The sequence below is a fragment of the Fusarium solani genome (assembly GCF_023522795.1).
Source record: "Fusarium solani strain SB1 chromosome Unknown bctg00000005, whole genome shotgun sequence".
NCBI classification, from domain to species: Eukaryota; Fungi; Ascomycota; class Sordariomycetes; order Hypocreales; family Nectriaceae; genus Fusarium; species Fusarium solani.
This window is the reverse complement of record NW_027072153.1, coordinates 261,257-278,115: the sequence shown is the minus strand read 5'-3', so window position 1 is coordinate 278,115 and position 16,859 is coordinate 261,257. Positions and strand designations below refer to the sequence as shown.

Genomic DNA, 16,859 nt, shown 5'->3' with positions numbered 1-16,859 from the left:
AGAAGCATGAATATGATTGACTCCGGGCCACTTTCACATCTCTATTGCTGCTGCTGCTTTGGTCAGTTCAGCTTTGACACCCACCACTCCTTACCCTAGACTCTGACCAACATCACTTAGCTCCGTTCTCTGTAAGCGAACCGCTTTGTTCACCATGAAGCCCATGCTTCTGCTCTCGGGCGACAGGGCCAACTTTACCACGGTTGCCGTTGACCTTGAGAAGGGCGAGCTGAAGGTTCTCGCCAATTATCCAGCACCTTACAATGTTTCCTGGGCAGAACCTGTATCTTCACACGGAAACATTGATCGTTTGGTCGGGCTGTCAGAAGGCGAAGAATCTGGTCTCTTGTTCACTTTCGAAGTCGACCATGCACAAGAAACTTGTCGCATCACGAGTCAGCAGCCGACCCTAGGTGCACCTGCACACAGTAAGTGAACTCGAGTCTGTTGCGTTCGGCAAGCCATGCTCATTCTTTAGTTATCACGCTGCAAGACAAGTCCGCCCTGGCGATAGGCACTGTGAGTAATGACTAGAGTTCATTTCTTTTGCATTTCACGCTTATACTCTATAGTATCTTGGAGGATCTGCTGCTCTATATCCCGTATCCATCACCGAAAGCGACGGGCTTAGGCTTAAGGATGTATCTCGAACGGAGCTCCTACTCGACTTTCCCTATAAAGCGGCTGGGCACGGCCCTAACAAAGGTCGCCAACAGCAATGTCATTTACATCAAGTGCTTGAAGACAAGAGAGGACTGCTGTATGCACCTGACTTAGGTACTGATCGCGTATGGATTTTGGCTCGGAACAACCTGGAACTGGAAGTATGCGGCTGGCTCCAATGCCCCCCTGGAACGGGTGCTCGACACGCTGTTTTCACACCTGATGGTACGTCAACAGATTCTCTTGTATTTGACTTACCACAGGGTACAGCCAACTAATGTCTGACAGAGAAAATCATGTATGTCCTTGGCGAACTCTCACATAACGTTGTTGCCTTTGATTTGTCGAATTGCCCTGCCACCGACGTCCAGCCTATCGACGGCTTTTCGGTTAACATCATCCCACCGACTGTTCACCGCGATCACCAATTCATGATGGACTCGGCCGAACTCTCTCCCCACCCCAAGATCCCAAACGTCTTGTATGCCAGCAACAGATGGGAAAGACATATCGCGAACCGCGAACCGCATCTGAAAAACGTCCCCACAGAACTGCCGCAAGGTGATACGATTGTCATCATTCTTCTCTCGGACGATGGCAAAAGAGTCCAAGAGACCAAACACGTACGGACCAATCTCGATACGATCCGCGGGTTCCGGCTTAGTGATGATGGAAATTACGTTGTAGTAGCGGGACAAGAGGGAGGTGGGATTGAAATGTACCGTATCGGAGGCTTACGAGGCGACGAATGGACTCTTACAGCCAGTCTGAGAGAGGGTCTAGACAGCGGTATCAAGCACGTAGTGTGGATTTAATTAAGATTCATGATTCCATCACTGGAACATACATGATCTACGCCTACCTCAGTTTGGCTGATTATTATGGCTTCAAGTCAATCCCCCTTTGCCCTCTGCTTTGTAGGATTGCGCCAAGTGACAAAATGTCTGCTAGACTTGACTAGCTCCGAAAGGCCTGCCAAACTCTTTCGACGCCTGGTTGTATTGGCCTTGATGTTGGTATTGTGAGCGCAAAAAGGACGCAAAATGTTTCCTACGTAGGTAGAAGGGAATAAGGATGTTGAATGGCCGCTGGCCGAAGAATGGCTAACAGGATTCAACCCCCTGCCATCCGAACCATGCCCAGCGGCTCTTGGTTACTCACGCCACATCTTCCATGTGACCGCCTGGGGACTGCTTTCTCGACAGAAAACACATCTAGGGCTGGAATATTCAAGCTAGCTACATTACTCGTACAAAAGGGTTTGGTATCCTTCTCACTTAGCCAGTTGAGGCACTTGTCTTATTTGCACGTTGTAATGAGCACACCCCGAAAAGGTCCTCCGTACATCAACAACTCTAGTGAGCCCGTGATTCCAACTCACCTTCCTCATCCTCGAGTCTATCGCCAAAAGCACCCGCAATCTGCTCCAGACTCTTGCCCGCAGTCTCGGGAACGAGGAAGAAAGAAAAGACAGAAGCCGCAAAACAAAAGCAGCCAAAGAAAAGATAAGTACCCCAACCAAGCTTGATCTGCATCTCGGGGACGACCACGCCGATGATGAAATTTGCAAGCCACACCATGGCAGTGGCAGCTCCGACACCCTTTGCTCGCTTGGAACTAGGGAAAACTTCTGCAGGCAGTGTCCACGCCAGAGGTCCATAAGACGAAGCGTAAGCGAGAACGTAGATATCTAGATGATCAGTAAAGAGTAAAAACGATGTGTGAGATGTACTTACAGATGAGAGCTACGCCAAACCAGCCCATGCCCGGGTGGTCGACCCACTTGTTGTTGTACTTGTTGACGATGCCGGCCATGATGATGTGCGGGATACCCATCGCGATGCCTCCAAAAATGGCAAGCTTGCGTCGGCCAACCTTGTCAAGGAACAGAAAAGTAGGAATACCCGCCACAAACTGGCAAATATTGACCATACCGCTCAGGATGAGAGACATTTCGTAATCCTGCCCGAGCGCAGCGAAGAAGATAGGTGCGTAGTATACAAAAGCGTTGATACCTATGCACAAGTTAGCCAAAGGACAAAAGAGAGACTCCAAGGCTGTTCATAATTACCCGAAAACTGTTGGAAGAACGGAATAGCAAGCGCAACAGTCGTGCGTCGAATGTACTTGGGCTTGAAGAGATCACCCCACTGCTGGAACTCGAGCAAGACAGGGTTAGTCCTGGCACCATGCTCACGCTCCAGCAGGAGTTCCTGTATTTCAACCTCGCGCATAATACCCTTCCATTCTTGTTGAATACGAGCATCGGTTCCAGGGAGACGACGAAGCTTGGAAAGGGAATCCAAGGCGTCCTGGTTGCGGTGACGCATGGCCAGCCATCTCGGGGAAAAGGGGAAGAACTGAATGCCAATGCCAACCGCGAGGGCTGGAGCCATCTGCAGAAGGAAAGGCAATCTGAAAGCCCAGTCACCCGAAATATCACGGCTGCCGTATGTAATCCAATAGGCAATGATAGCCCCAATGACGATCGAGATGGCTTCAAGTACAAGGAGAGAGCCTCTCAGGTTGGGAGGTGCAATCTCAGAGATATATAAAGGTGCTCCCATGGCGAGTGTGCCAACACCAACGCCACCAATAGTACGTCCGGCCACAAGGGTGCCATAGTTGTGTGCAGCCGTCTGGATGATAGCACCGACACAGAAGAATGCCGTAGCTACAGCAAGACCCAGTTTGCGGGAGTATCGATCGGCAAGAATAGGGAAGAACAGACAGCCAACGAATGCCCCGAATTCCAACATCCCCGTCATAAAGCCAGTGTTGAATCCGTATCGAGAGTGGCCTGGGGCGATTTCGGGGAAGGTTTGTTGGAATTGAGGCATCGTGAGGATAATGGAGATGACCCCCTGATCGTACCCAAAGGAGAAACCACCGAAGGAGGCAAGAAGGGCAGCGCCAAAAACGTAGGGAGATCGAATGATCCCGGCTATTCCGTTGTTGTCATAGCTGATCTGGGCGTTGGAGAAGCCATCTTCGACGTGTTCGGGAGTATCGGACGTGGTAGTTTTGCCATTGCTGTCATCAATGCCAGCTTGGTTGAGACTCTTGTCATCCGACATGGTGACCACTGTCAAACAGACTTGAAAGATATGAGGACGGCAATAGAAGTGCTTTCGAATAAGAGTCCTTGATGGAGGTCAATGAGAATGATGGCAAGAAAAGCAAGTAGATGATAGGGGGTTTCAGCCAGACTTATCTACGCACCCAGATTGATAAATCGCGTGAGTATGGCCCCCCCACGGGGAATGCTGTTGAATCTTGTTGTTTGACTAATTAGTCCCCCATGGGGTTGTTCGGCAAGGCTGGGGAAATTGGAGTACGTCGTACAGAGGCGACAGATCGGACATAAACAAGCGGATCCGCTAACAGATCGGCTTTATGACGAGTCAGAGCGTCGGACATAATGTAGGTACTCCCTGACGAACTGGTTAGCCCTCATGTGACGTGCGCCTGCATTGGCGGAGAACCATTTTCGGACCATGGACCAGAGACCGTTCGCTCTCGCTTGCTCGAGCTGATCAATGGGCCAATGGCAGCCCGAGACAGCACCCCGACTCAGACCGGTCCAGGTCACTCAATCCGACAAGCGGCTCTGGTCCATCGGTCTGATGCCCTAGAGTTACCGGTCGGCCGGTCTGCAAGTTGGACATGGTCTGTCAGTCGGTCTAACAAAGGACCACCTTGGGAGCCCGCTCCGCCACATGTCTTCTGGGATCATTGGTAATTCCCTTGACACAAAGGACCTTGATTAAGATCTAGGCCAGCAGTGTGCCATGAATCATGAGACGATCGATGATCTCAGCCTCGGACTATGTAATAGGCGTTCTTGGAGAGCTGTCCGGTAGCCATCGACATTCTATTAACCATCTGAGTGTTTTAGATGGCTCTGATGACATTCACATCTCGCTCCAGCCCATCCGATTCAGAACTACGGAATCCCTTCATCACAGCTTGGTTGGCATATCGCTTGTTACATAGTTGGACAAAGGGACTGCTTAATGAGACAATTATTGGCGCCCCCATAGACTCGACTCTAGGAAACAATTGTGGTATTATGCCTATCACTGAGCTACTAGGTCAGCAGAGGGTATTGGCTGAATGCCTTGTTCGCCTTTGACCTTTTAACCTCTCCTTGACATGCCATACTCCTGTTCCGTGGAACTCAATTCTTCAGTCCATGTTTCCAGCAGCAATTACTCCCTGGATGACCACTGGCTGCTCGGTGCTAAAGTTTTTGAGATCGCCCATGATCTCGGCGCCCGCCTCCTGCATTGCCTTGCCGAGACTTTGCGGGCTATCCCAAGTCATGATGGTCTGTAGTGCATAGCCGGTGTCGGGGCTGAGCTTGACGACCGACCATTTTGTCAAGCCGTACTTGGACCATGCGTCTCGGGCAAGCGGTATGTGTTTGTTGAGGTAGTAGTCGACGTCAAGTGCGGTAGCCAGAGACTACTCAGTCAAATTCTCCTTGTGTGTATGTCGGTGAAGGTTGGAGAGTCTCAAAAGCACTGAGCTTCTCGGTGACTGGGTAATGTGAGACGTACCACCAGCGGGCAGACACTGCATCATGCCGCGAAGGATCAAGGCGGCCCTAGAGGAACACCTCGAGGCCACGGGCCAGTTCGACCGATTGCACGAATACATGTTCTTTTGACGATACAACAAGCACTGGAAGCGAGCAGACACGGCATGATAGCGCCAGTGGTGAGGAGCTGGTTCGCCGCGCTCTGTGCATCGCCGCCCGGTCCAGCGACTGCTCCCGCATGCTCAGCGACGAGTCGGCCTGGAACAAACTTGTGCACTCCCCGCTACTCGACATGCTTGTGTATGATATGCGGGATGGCCTGGGCCAGGATATTTTGGAGTTTCTGTCTTGGTAGGTCGCAGTTGTGCCTCCTGTCTCGTAGCAGCTGACCCTGACCCAGACGTCTTACAGCACGACGACCAACATCGACTCAGCGTATCAGCGCTTTCCCGACGCCGCTAGCCGTGTTGACTACGTCCTCCAGCTGCTGCCCGAGCGCGATCCGACAACCAACAGATCACATGAGGCGCTGGCCCCGGATATGGCGCCGTGCTTCAACTAGACGGTGGACCGGCTGCTGCAGCAGTACCCGCTGGCCGTAAGCATCGAGACTAAGCGCTATAGTGGCAACACTGCTAAGGGGGGGCAGCAGCTGGGCATCTTGCACGCAGCACATTGGGAGTTTCTTGCGTCACGGGCCGGCGCTAAGCCTCCCTCAGGGCGTTCACTGAGCTAGGCATGTTGAAGGTGCGTCTGAACAGATCACCTTCTGCTTTTATTCCCTACATAATCGACAGAGACACATCGTGCTTCTGCATAATCAGCTGCAACCCATAAGGTCCGTATGTCTCCGTATCATCAGCCCACATCAACTCCAAGACCCTGCGTACAGCCGATAGATGTCGCATTTTGTATCGTGACCGGGTCAGAGACTCGGCAAGTCTGCCGCGATACTCCTCATCCATCAAACAAGACCCTGCGATGACCAGAGCCCAGACCGTGTGGGAGGCATATGGCGAGTCCTCCAGGACTGCAGCTGTATCGACGACGGTCTTTGCGATTTCTTCGATAAAGTCTAGGGTCTCGGGAGTAGGCGGTGCTGAGCCGCATATTGATGTGGATAGGTAGATGCGGAGGCCGTTGCGGATAACTTCGGCAGCCATGCTCCGCTGATTTGAGTCCAGGGTGCCATGGGCATCTTCAAAGGTTGTTGAGGTTGACCCAGGTAATGATTCCATACTCCAAGATTCAATAAGGCGACTCAACTCATCGTATAAGACCTGGAACTCGGGAGAGGGGCTCGTCATCTCCAAGGCTTCTTCGGTCAGGCGACGGAGGTACAGGTTTTGCACGTGGGGAATGAGCTCGAAGAGTCCATGAGCGCCACCAAAGATGGACCCAAAGCAAGAGGACTGTCTCAGAGCTTGCAGTGACTCCTCGTAAGGCAGCAAATCATTCTCTTCGGAAGTTGGAGTGATGCTGTTGCAGCAGACAAGAAATGTGTACCCTTCATACACAAAGCTCAAGAAATCGTCCAATTCGTCTAGCGGTATTGAAGGGTTGTATCCTCTCTCAAGCAGGCAGAGGAATAGTTGTCGGATGGCGCGGAGATGTAGTGACAGCGTAGCTGTGGGTGCGTTCGTCAGAACCTAAGATCAACCGTTCAGCTTCTGGTCGCTTCGCATCTGCGAATTGACCTACCTCGTACTGGCACAAGAAAGCCAGAATCAGCGTTAACCGTTGAATGGAACGCCTTTCGTCGACTTGGCCGCCGGCAATCATCTCTTGAACTCCCCTTAGCGTGTGTAGATAGTGTCGGCTCGTTGCAGTTTCCACACTAGCCGCGTTTTGCAGTTTATACGCTAGGTGTGCGCCGCTCACAGCCAGCACCGAATGCATGAGAAGAGTATCATTCTGTGCTAGGGGAAGAACATAAACAATGAAGGGGTTCTGTGCGGGGGTCCCTGCTGGAAGGAGCACCGCTGTCTCGGAGAGATAGTGTTGCAAAAACAGACTAGATTCTGTAGTCAAGGTGTATGCGGCATTCGATTTGACGGCGGAGAGCTGTCGTAAAATCCCATCGGGAGAATCTCGTGTCAGTTCTCGACTAGGGGTCTCGAGGCTAAAGTCCGAGCCAACCTCTCGCGGCCAGATACAGTTCAGGCCACCGCGCAGACAGTCCGCACAGCATGGCTTGGCCTCGTTGCACTTCTTCTTTCTGGTGCGGCATGTAAGGCATCCGGTCTTTGTGCGGGCATGCCGGAGCCTGAATGCGGTCGGGTACCGGGCAGTTGGGCGTAGGGGTGGGAGTGGTCCCCCGGTGGAGGCGACAGAGCTCGCAGCCATGGTGACGGCGCCAAGATAGCGGGCGTTCAAGGTCGAGTTCGGCAAGATACTGCTTGGATATCGTCAAAGAAATCGCCTGATTTGTAGCAACTGAGATCAAAAAAGATCCCCGGCTGGGCTTGTTGAGGAGGGTCCCATCCGAGGTCGACGGCTTCTCCGGCCGTTGTTCACTTGCAACCATCTCTAAGGTAAATCTCGTATCTTATCTAGCCGCGATGGTGGGGGAATATGACGCTAACGTATCGTCATTCGTCACAATATTTAACGTTGTGGGACTGGGCTAAGTTTCTTGGCTTTTCGAATTGCGGATTCCGTGGACGGCTTGGGGTGAATCGTGGCTGTTGATCGTCCATCGGCAAGATAGCGGCTCGATAAGAATAGCTTCGGGAGATCGATGACAGTTGCTGCAACTTACCAAGTTGAACTCGGTTGCTGGCGAAGGCGTATATAAGGGCCAAAACATCTCTCTCAATCAGCCTAAATCCATTAAGAAATTCAACAATCATCTTTCACAGAACTCAGTGGCATCATGGCATCAGATTCTCAACCCTTCCAAGTCATCATCGTCGGTGCTGGACTGAGCGGCCTTAGAGCTGCAAGAGAAGTCCACAATGCTGGTCTATCATACATCGTCCTCGAAGCCATGGACCACGTCGGCGGCAAGACGCTGTCCGTGAAAGCATCTTCCAATGGCAAGGGCGTTGTTGATATGGGCGCAGCCTGGCTCAACGATACGAGCCAGTCCGCGATCTACGGCCTGGTCACTGAGTTTGGATTCGACCTCGTTGAGCAGCGCGTAGGAGGAGTCAGCCTGTATCAGGACCACGAGGGAGAAGTTCATGCCATTCCGTTTGGCATGCTAGCAAAGGCAAGTTCCTCGTCCCTTGTGCTAGGCACCAACTAACACCATCTAGATGGATCCGGATCAACTTGAACAAGCCGAACAGCTTCTGGCTACGATTGGAGAGTACGCTGAGAAGTGCGACCTCGAGAATCCTTCTGAGGGGCCTGACGCCAAACATCTCGATTCAATCACGGTCAGGGATTTTGCCGATCAGTTCAACGACGCAGGAGCGTCCATGCTCATCAACGCCATCACTCGAAGTCTCATAGGAGTGGAGAGCCACGAGCTCAGCGCGCTCTTTTTCTTGGATATTTTGAAGCGCGGTACCGGATTGCAGAATGTCTTGTCTGACCACAAAGAAGGAGGACAGTATCTGCGGAACCGACAAGGCGAGTGATACCTTGCTCTGGCCACCTTATCTCATGCTAACTCTGGCTAACAGGCAACCAAGCCTTCTGCCATCGACTTGTGGAAGGACTCAACCCCGGCAGCGTCAAGGTCTCCGCAGCTGTGTGGAGCATCACTCAGAAAGATGGCGGCTGTGTCGTCGAAACAAGCGACGGCACCTCCTATAGGGCAGAAAAGGTCATCGTCTCAGTGCCCACGCCGCTCTACCCGCTGATTCGCTTCGACCCTGACCTTCCATCTTCCAAGAAAGCCCTCAGCGAGTCCACCGAGGGGGCTACTACTCAAAGACAGTCCTGGTATTTGACGAACCCTGGTGGCATGCGCCCAACCTTTCCGGCGAGTACAGCTCCGCCGACGGCCCTATCGCGTTCACCCGTGATACCTGCTCTCCCTCAGACGGCCAGTACAGTATCACCTGCTTCCACGCCGGAGACCCAGGTCGGAAATGGTCAAAGCTGTCAGCGGACGAGAGGAAACAGACTGTCCTCCGCGACTTCCGTGCCGCCTTCGGCAAAGTCGTCGGCAATGTCCCTGATCCGATCAGCGTCATAGAGAAGGAGTGGACCAAGGATGAGTGGGCGCGAGGAGCTCCCGGTCCGGTCATGCGGCCTGGGGTTTTGGCCGGCGAAGCGGGCAAGTCTATCTCTGAGCCGTTTGGAAACATTCACTTTGTTGGGACTGAGACGTCGCCGATATGGAGGGGCTATATGGATGGTGCTGTGAGGTCGGGGGTTCGAGGAGGCAAGGAGGTTATTGCGGCTTTGGGTAAGCAGGCAAAGTAAGATGTTCTTGAGCCTTGGTTCTAGTTGGATGAAGGAAAAAGGTAATATTCATTTGTTTTTCTTATCAAAAAGGAAGATACAAGATTGGCATTACTTCTGTGCCCTCACGCCTCACCCCTAACCGATTGCATGCAGCTATTTCCACACCACCTTAATTGAAAGTTGATTTTATGTTCTATTATTGAACTTATGTTTGATTAAGATGCCAGGCCACTGTCCTACCAAGACTATTATGTCGACTTATTGGCAACCCATGTTTCATCTTTAAGAAGCACCACTCCTGGAAGAGAGAGAAACCACCTGTTGGAGAATGCACATAGCAAGAGAGAAAGATAGATTTCGTAGTCTATATTAATGAGAGACTGGAAACTTTCCATATCAGTGCGGTGCATTTCAATCACCCGGCGGGATAACCTCTTACCGATAACATCTAACAAAGGGCTTCCGATATCTCTCCGATATGTCGCGTGTCAGCACGAACCAATTGTGATTGGCTAGGGCCTGGCGGCTTGCGCATAAGCCTCCCAATTGGCAGAAAGCAAGGGCCGGGAGTTGCACCGGGCAAGATTTTGTGAAGGAGGGAGTCGAATGGCAGCTTGGAGTCGACCAATCGATTCTCATAACGGGAAAGGAGAGAGCTTGAGGCATTCTAGGCCCGGCAATTCAAGATTCATGTTCCCGTCTTCTGAGAGACGCCCCGTCGTCGCCCCACGTTGGAATCACGCCACAAGGACTGCCTTGCCTTCACCATCGTGCCAGTACCTCTTAAAGCTAGTTGTTAAAAATAAGAAAAGTTTTACTAAGACCCACGGCTATAGCTATATATGCGTGCCAACCCAGACCTGAAAGGCACCACAGATCAGTTACCAACTTAATGCAAGCCAGGATCAAGGCAATATTCCAGAGACCAGCGATTAAACCTCTTATCTTAGTTCCTTGTCCTTTTCCTTCTCTTCAAGGTGGGTGGATTCTGCCTGAACCTGCTCGACCTTCTCATTGAGAATCTCCTCATTCTCCTCCTCCTCGATGGCATGCTTGTACAGGCCCCTCTTGATATCACGCTGCCACAGCACGTAGCCAGTCAGAAACAAGGAGACCCAGATGACACAGAGACAGATGCTAGCAGTAAAGCCCCTCGTCCACTGGGGTCCCTCAGTGACGGGGAACACGACGACGTTGTACCAGGTGAAGAAGGACCAGCCGACAGTCATCTATCGAAAAGAAAGTCACATTGTTAGCTTAAGGATTCCCGTGTCCCCCCGAGATGTAAAGCAAAGAGGCCAACTAACCATGGCGCCAGTCGTAAAACTCTTGGCTTCATTATCATCCTTCATGATAAGATGGACGAAAGGGAAGAGCATTGGGGTGACGCAAGAATTGAAACCCATGAGAAACCAGGCAGCGAACTTCATACCAACGGGGATATACCAGATCCGGAGGCAGATGTTTGAAAAGATGAGGACGGTGCCGGTGAAGAGGACCGGCATCCAAATGGGGTACACCCTACAGGAGTCGGGGGTTAGCACTGTCTCCCAGAATCCAGCACAGGGAAGTTGAACTGGGACTCACATGACGAACTGGGGAACAAGAATTCCAACAACAATGGCCATAAGTTGGGTGCCGGTGGGCAGGATGTTAATCAACTCGATCGAGTATTGACCAGTAGACTTGACCCAAATACCCATCTGACCAGCAACCCAGGTTGTGAGCTGGTAGCTGCCAGTCAATGTGATTAGCAGTGCATCTCCATGACGTGTGGATGACAACTTACCAGACGTAGGTAGCCACAGCGAAGTAGAAGTGCCAATGAGTGAAGACACGCTTGAGCATGCGCTTGCCAATCTTGGAGCTCTTCCTGACACCGTCGTCCTGCATGCGTGCTATGGCGAGCTTCTGCTCCTCCTCCTTGAGCCACCAGATGCGAGGGCTAGTAGGCAGACCAGGGAAGAGGAAGAAGCCAGCGATCGCAATGGGGAGACTGATGACTCCATCCACGATGAAGACCCAGCGCCTACGGGAAGGGGGAAACATTAGATCGATACGCATGAGCAGAAGGGGAACGGGTACCGACCATCCTTGCATTCCAAGCTTTCCGTCAAGTCCAGCATGCGCAGCAGCTTGCATATATCCAGCGAAGGCGGCGCCAATGTTGCTAGACACATACCAGACACCTGCGCGCTTAAATACCTCGTCTGAGCGATACCACGACGCGAGAAGGTAGAGGGAGCCAGTGGCGGCAGGCGTCTCGAAAAGACCCATGAGGAACCGCATGCCGTAAATCATCTCGACGCTGTTATTGCGGGATTGGATGAAGGTGACGATAGACCAGAGTGTCTCACAGATAGGGAGGTACCACCGTGCTAGCTTTGGACGGGAGATGATCATCATGGAGGGGATTTCGAGGACAAGGTAGCCGATGTTGTAGAAGGTGCTGAACAGGTTGTACTGGATTCCCTGGATGTTGAGGTCCTCCTTCATTCCCGAATTGTAAGCATTAGTGATGTTGGATTGGTCAAGCCACTTGATGAAGACTAGAACTGGTTAGATTGTGAGGTTGAGAATATTGTCGGGAAAGCCTACATAGCAAGCAACTACTGCGGTTAGCATGCTGGGTCCAAGTGGAGCGGGCTGGCGTGCACAATGTAGACTTACATGAGGGGAAGAATGATGCGGTCCTGCTTCTTGACAAGAGCAATCTCCTCCTTGCTGTAGTGGCTAGGGTACCAGTCAAAGATGTAGAGCCAGGCAAGTCGGAGATCCCTCTTTGGAGGCTTTGTGGCGGAGCTCACCACAACGCCGTTCTTGATCACCTGCTTGGGGCCAACATTCGCATCGTCCGCCGGAGGAGGTGGCTGGTGGTGGTTCTCCTGCTCTGGCGCCGGGGCGGGCTGGATGGCGATGTCATCATTGGCCTTGTGCGGTTGAGTCGCCATCTTTGACGAGCCGTGTTGCTTTCTTGTTCTGAGGTGAACAGGGGAAATGGATAGAAACGAGGCCCAGGGTTTTTGGCTGCGGGATCTGGTGATCGTCCAAGAATCTGTGGCAGTGGTGGGACGAGATGGAGTTTTAATATTCCATCACCAAGACCCCTCTACTCGCGCCTGCGGGGCCCCGCCGTTGTCGTCCGGGGTTATGGGGCAGCGACGGCGGTCACACGGCGACCTTCCCCGGCTTCCCCGCAGAGTCCAGGCCTTGCCTTGCTCGGTGCAGAGCTGGGCTACCATCCCAGAGATGCGAATACCACTCTGAACTGCAGGTGGATGCTTCTCGGGGCAATGACCACGGAGGAATTGTCGCGGAGAAATCGTCGTAGGATGCTTGGCGTCGGCGTTTGGACCATGGATGGCGGAGCAATGGCGCCGGACCCCGGAGCATGTCAACTCCGGAGGAGTGGGGGCATACGGAGCGGGGAGATTCGATAGGTAAGCCGAATTGCTCTCGTTTTGAATAAGAGCCACTGGACAGGAAGCATCAAGTAGCCGGCCCCCAGCTTCCGCGTGCTCCTTGATTTCGCCGACTTCGTTGACTTGGCAAGCCCCAAATATCTCCCCAAAGCTATTATAGCTATCTCCTTTCTGTCTGCATTATTTTCTTACAAGCTCAATCCCTACGGAAGACGTCGAAGGCAGCAAGATGTCCGAAGGGGAGAGTAACGGTATTGCCCAGGAGCCTCCGTTGCCAGAGGTTGTGCTGCAACAAGAGCCAGCTCAACCAGTCGCTGTTGTCCATCATCAAGGATCACTCGAGAATCCTATTCCTTTCTCATCTCAAGTCCCCCCGATAGTACAGCCTGAGACGCCACAGCTTCCCCAGCTTCCACATGAGCAGCCTCCTGGAGAGCAATCTCCTTTGATCCAATCTCCGCAAACGCAACCAGCCAGCGACGAGGACTCCCTGGTAGGAAATTCTACTCCAATCAGCTCTCCCACGGAACCAGATGGACCAATCCAGAGCGGTCCTGAGTTGACTGAAGGCGCAAGTATCGGTGATGAACTTGCCGGTCTCTATGACGAGAATATCCTCGCCAAGGTCTACCGGACGGCGACAAAGTCTCTGATGGGGGAGAAGCGCTTCCCAGACTACTTCCCCGAGTACGTGCCCCAGGAGGGAGAAGATTCTGGCAACTACACACTACGCGAGGCCGAATTTTGGACCTGCGGCTTCTTCCCAGGCACACTATCCCTACTGCTCGAGCGCACCATCAGGTTTCCTCGCAAGATCTGCATCTCCAATGAGGACGCACCAAAGGCGGATAACATCAGTATCGAGACAATCCGGCTGCACCTTCAAACCCTCTGTGACACCTGGACCAGGCCACTCCACTGCATGGCTAACCGTACCGACACCCATGACATCGGGTTCATCGTCATGCCGTCCTTGAGGCTGGACTGGGAGCTCAATGGGAATGTCCAGAGTCTCAACTCCATTATCCGCGCTGCACGGAGCCTAGCCGCAAGATACGTCCCTACCTCGGGGGCGATCCGTAGTTGGGACTTGCTGCTAAAGAAGAACCTTGAAATCCGCGACCAGACAGAGAATATGATCATCATCATTGACAGCCTGTGTAACCTGGACCTACTCTACTACGCTGCTGAACACTGTTCTGACGGGCAGGAACTCTACGATATAGCCACTTCGCATGCAAACGTTCTGCTCCGGTCGCATCTCCGCGAAGAGAAGCCTATTCCTTTGTCCAAGAGATGCTACACAGGGCCATGGTACTCTACCTGTCACGTCGCCAACATCGACCCTCGAACCGGCGAACTAAAGGCTCGTCTCACGCACCAGGGCTATGACAACGAATCTACATGGGCACGGGGCCAGGCGTGGGCCATCCTTGGCTATGCACAGACGTTCATATCAACAAAGGATAGGATATTCGTACGGGCAGCATGCGGTCTCGCCGAGTACTTCCTGTACCGGTTAGAGACGGCCCCCGAATGCCTACCCATAGATAGTCGCTACGTGCCGCTTTGGGACTTTGACGCGCCCATCAACGACAGTGAGAGTCCTCTCCGCGACTCTTCGGCCGGTTCCATCGCTGCCAACGGCCTGTTAGTGCTCTCCCAGGCGATGGCGGCACTGGGCCAGGACGACCTCGCCGGGCGGTACCGCCGAGCAGCTATTGACATCGTCAGGCAGTTGCTGGGCTTTGCACAGGCACCCGAGAAGGCGCGTTTGGTCAAGGGATCCATCAATGCCATCGAGGTGGAAGATGAGACTCTCCAGACGTTTGATGGCATCTTAAAATATGGCACGGCTAATAACAATCAGTACTCTAAAAGGCGGTATGCCAACCATGGATTGGTATATGGGGACTATTATCTAGTTGCGTTTGGGAACCGGCTGCTGCAAATGGGCCTTGTGTGACAAAGGAATGTCCTAGTTAGTAGCTGGAAATAGGTAGGTAGGTGTATGGCGTTCACGACCAGAGTTTAGAGTTAGATCCTGGAAGAGAAGAGATTTTGATGATTTATTAACCATGAGTCACACCGAACTCTTATCTTTCCTTAAGTTCGCCCAGGCTTCATCTGCTTTGGATGGTTGAATTTAGCCGGCCGGTTACAATGAGCTGTCGACGTCATCAGGATTTGAGGTTCCCTCGCACCATTTTCGCGGAGTGTCGGAGATATGGCATTAGCTCTCGCGGACTCTCGGCCGGTTACTCTATCCCCACAACTCTATGCAAGCTGATTTGACAACGGCAAAATCGGTTCAATCTCGGGAGTGAGGGGCTGGTCAAAGGGCTCGAAGAAGCGGCGGGGGGCTTCCAAGCAACCCCTGGGAGTGAGGGGCTTCGTCTTTTAAAAAGGGCGACGACGCGCCTTTTCAGGAGAAAGATCCTTTTGACAACATAATGTCCCCTGACATTGTTTAGTTACTGCTCCTCTGTCCTCCCATCTATCTGAAAACTTAGACAAAATGGCAGCTCCACGTGAAATCCGCTGGGGAATCCTTGCCACTGGTGCAATCTCAATTACATTGTATGCTCATCTCCGCTAAAAATGAAGCCATTGACTGACAAGCCCTAGCACCAAAGATCTCCTAGTTGATCCCAAGACTCGAGACGTCAGCAACATCAAGCACACCGTCGTCGCAGCAGCTTCATCCAGCTCAGCCGCACGCGCCGAATCCTTCCTCAAGGATGTTGGAGCCCCTTCGACTGCAAAGGCCTACGGCTCGTACGATGAACTCGTCAAGGACCCCAACGTTGAAATCATCTACGTTGCTACCCCCCACTCACACCACTACCAGAATGTCAGGCTTTGCTTAGAAGCCGGCAAGCATGTGCTGTGCGAAAAGGCTTTCACGGTGAATGCCAAGCAGGCGCGTATTCTGGTGGAGATAGCAAAGGAGAAGGGTCTATTGCTGATGGAAGCGTTCTGGACGAGATACTTTCCCTTGACGAACTATGTCAGAGAGACTATCAGCTCGGGCAAGCTGGGAACGATCTACAGGGTGTTTTCAGATGCCAGTGCCAGGCTATCCCCCGAGGCCAACTTTAGCGATGGAAAGCACAGAATGGTGAACGCAGATCTTGCTGGCGGTGCGTTGTTGGATCTTGGAGTTTACAGTCTTACTTGGCCGTTCCTGGTATTCTGGCAGACCCAGGCTAAGAAGACTCCCCCAAAGGTCGCTGCTGCTATTACCAAGGTAAGTTCTTGAGCCATATACTTTCAAGGCCTCGCGTACTAATAGCAATAGTATGAGCAAACATCTGCGGACGAGAGCACCACCATTCTTCTGACTTTTCCCCGAGACGTTGCCTCTGGTGGCGACGCCCACGCCATCGCTACAACGTCCATCCGGATTGGAAGTGTTCGTAGCGATCCCAAGCCCCAACCCTGCGTGCGGATCCAAGGAGAGCTAGGCGAGCTGCAGCTCTTCGACGTCCCACAGTGCCCCAACACTACAAGGATCGTACTCAACGACGGGAGTGTCGAAGAAAAGAAGTGGACGCAGCCCGGTCCCGGCAAGGGCAGTGGTTGGTTCAATGGATTCTTGACTTTCATGAACCCGGAGGGTGAGGGCCAGGGTATGTTCTGGGAGGCTGATGAGGCGGCGTTTGCCATTGTTGAAGGGAGGAAGGAGGGAAGGCAGATGGATTTGAGTGAAACTATTGCTGTGATGGATGTCATGGATGAGGTGCGTCGTCAGGGTGGTTTGGTCTACCCGGAGAAGATTGAGACGACAGACTACCCTATGTCCATCGGGCGATGAGAGTCGGGCGTAGAGTTACCGGGGTTCTGGCTACAGAATTGCCTCCGTAGGA

At 52.6% G+C, this 16,859-nt stretch overlaps 8 protein-coding genes across 8 annotated transcripts; 5 read left to right on the top strand and 3 right to left on the bottom strand.

The window, feature by feature from the left end:
- Window positions 1-154: 154 nt before the first annotated feature.
- Window positions 155-1,478, top strand: MRS44_008477 (uncharacterized protein; the record flags this gene model as incomplete). The annotated part of the gene is made up of 4 exons (XM_046276257.2): window positions 155-428; window positions 479-519; window positions 573-888; window positions 952-1,478. 4 exons carry the CDS (start codon window positions 155-157, stop codon window positions 1,476-1,478), a joined length of 1,158 nt encoding a protein of 385 aa, XP_046131919.2.
- A 540-nt stretch (window positions 1,479-2,018) lies between these two features.
- Window positions 2,019-3,740, bottom strand: MRS44_008476 (uncharacterized protein; the record flags this gene model as incomplete). Its single annotated transcript, XM_046272114.2, has 3 exons — window positions 2,019-2,353; window positions 2,400-2,678; window positions 2,735-3,740. 3 exons carry the CDS (start codon window positions 3,738-3,740, stop codon window positions 2,019-2,021), a joined length of 1,620 nt encoding a protein of 539 aa, XP_046131918.2.
- Window positions 3,741-5,248: 1,508 nt separating this feature from the next.
- Window positions 5,249-5,768, top strand: MRS44_008475 (uncharacterized protein; the record flags this gene model as incomplete). The annotated part of the gene is made up of 3 exons (XM_065620945.1): window positions 5,249-5,325; window positions 5,378-5,557; window positions 5,618-5,768. The coding sequence occupies 3 exons, from the start codon at window positions 5,249-5,251 to the stop codon at window positions 5,766-5,768; spliced, it is 408 nt and encodes a 135-aa protein (XP_065477017.1).
- A 220-nt stretch (window positions 5,769-5,988) lies between these two features.
- On the bottom strand, window positions 5,989-7,552 carry MRS44_008474 (uncharacterized protein; the record flags this gene model as incomplete). Its single annotated transcript, XM_046284073.2, has 2 exons — window positions 5,989-6,855; window positions 6,908-7,552. The coding sequence occupies 2 exons, from the start codon at window positions 7,550-7,552 to the stop codon at window positions 5,989-5,991; spliced, it is 1,512 nt and encodes a 503-aa protein (XP_046131916.2).
- Window positions 7,553-8,081: 529 nt separating this feature from the next.
- Window positions 8,082-9,586, top strand: MRS44_008473 (uncharacterized protein; the record flags this gene model as incomplete). The annotated part of the gene is made up of 4 exons (XM_065620944.1): window positions 8,082-8,387; window positions 8,467-8,719; window positions 8,839-9,100; window positions 9,151-9,586. The coding sequence occupies 4 exons, from the start codon at window positions 8,082-8,084 to the stop codon at window positions 9,584-9,586; spliced, it is 1,257 nt and encodes a 418-aa protein (XP_065477016.1).
- A 923-nt stretch (window positions 9,587-10,509) lies between these two features.
- MRS44_008472 (uncharacterized protein) lies at window positions 10,510-12,519 on the bottom strand (the record flags this gene model as incomplete). Its single annotated transcript, XM_065620943.1, has 6 exons — window positions 10,510-10,797; window positions 10,876-11,089; window positions 11,156-11,302; window positions 11,358-12,117; window positions 12,167-12,177; window positions 12,239-12,519. The coding sequence occupies 6 exons, from the start codon at window positions 12,517-12,519 to the stop codon at window positions 10,510-10,512; spliced, it is 1,701 nt and encodes a 566-aa protein (XP_065477015.1).
- A 700-nt stretch (window positions 12,520-13,219) lies between these two features.
- On the top strand, window positions 13,220-14,956 carry MRS44_008471 (uncharacterized protein; the record flags this gene model as incomplete). Its single annotated transcript, XM_065620942.1, has 1 exon — window positions 13,220-14,956. One exon carries the CDS (start codon window positions 13,220-13,222, stop codon window positions 14,954-14,956), a length of 1,737 nt encoding a protein of 578 aa, XP_065477014.1.
- A 552-nt stretch (window positions 14,957-15,508) lies between these two features.
- Window positions 15,509-16,807, top strand: MRS44_008470 (uncharacterized protein; the record flags this gene model as incomplete). Its single annotated transcript, XM_046279486.2, has 3 exons — window positions 15,509-15,570; window positions 15,619-16,240; window positions 16,292-16,807. 3 exons carry the CDS (start codon window positions 15,509-15,511, stop codon window positions 16,805-16,807), a joined length of 1,200 nt encoding a protein of 399 aa, XP_046131912.2.
- Between the last annotated feature and the right edge of the window lie 52 nt (window positions 16,808-16,859).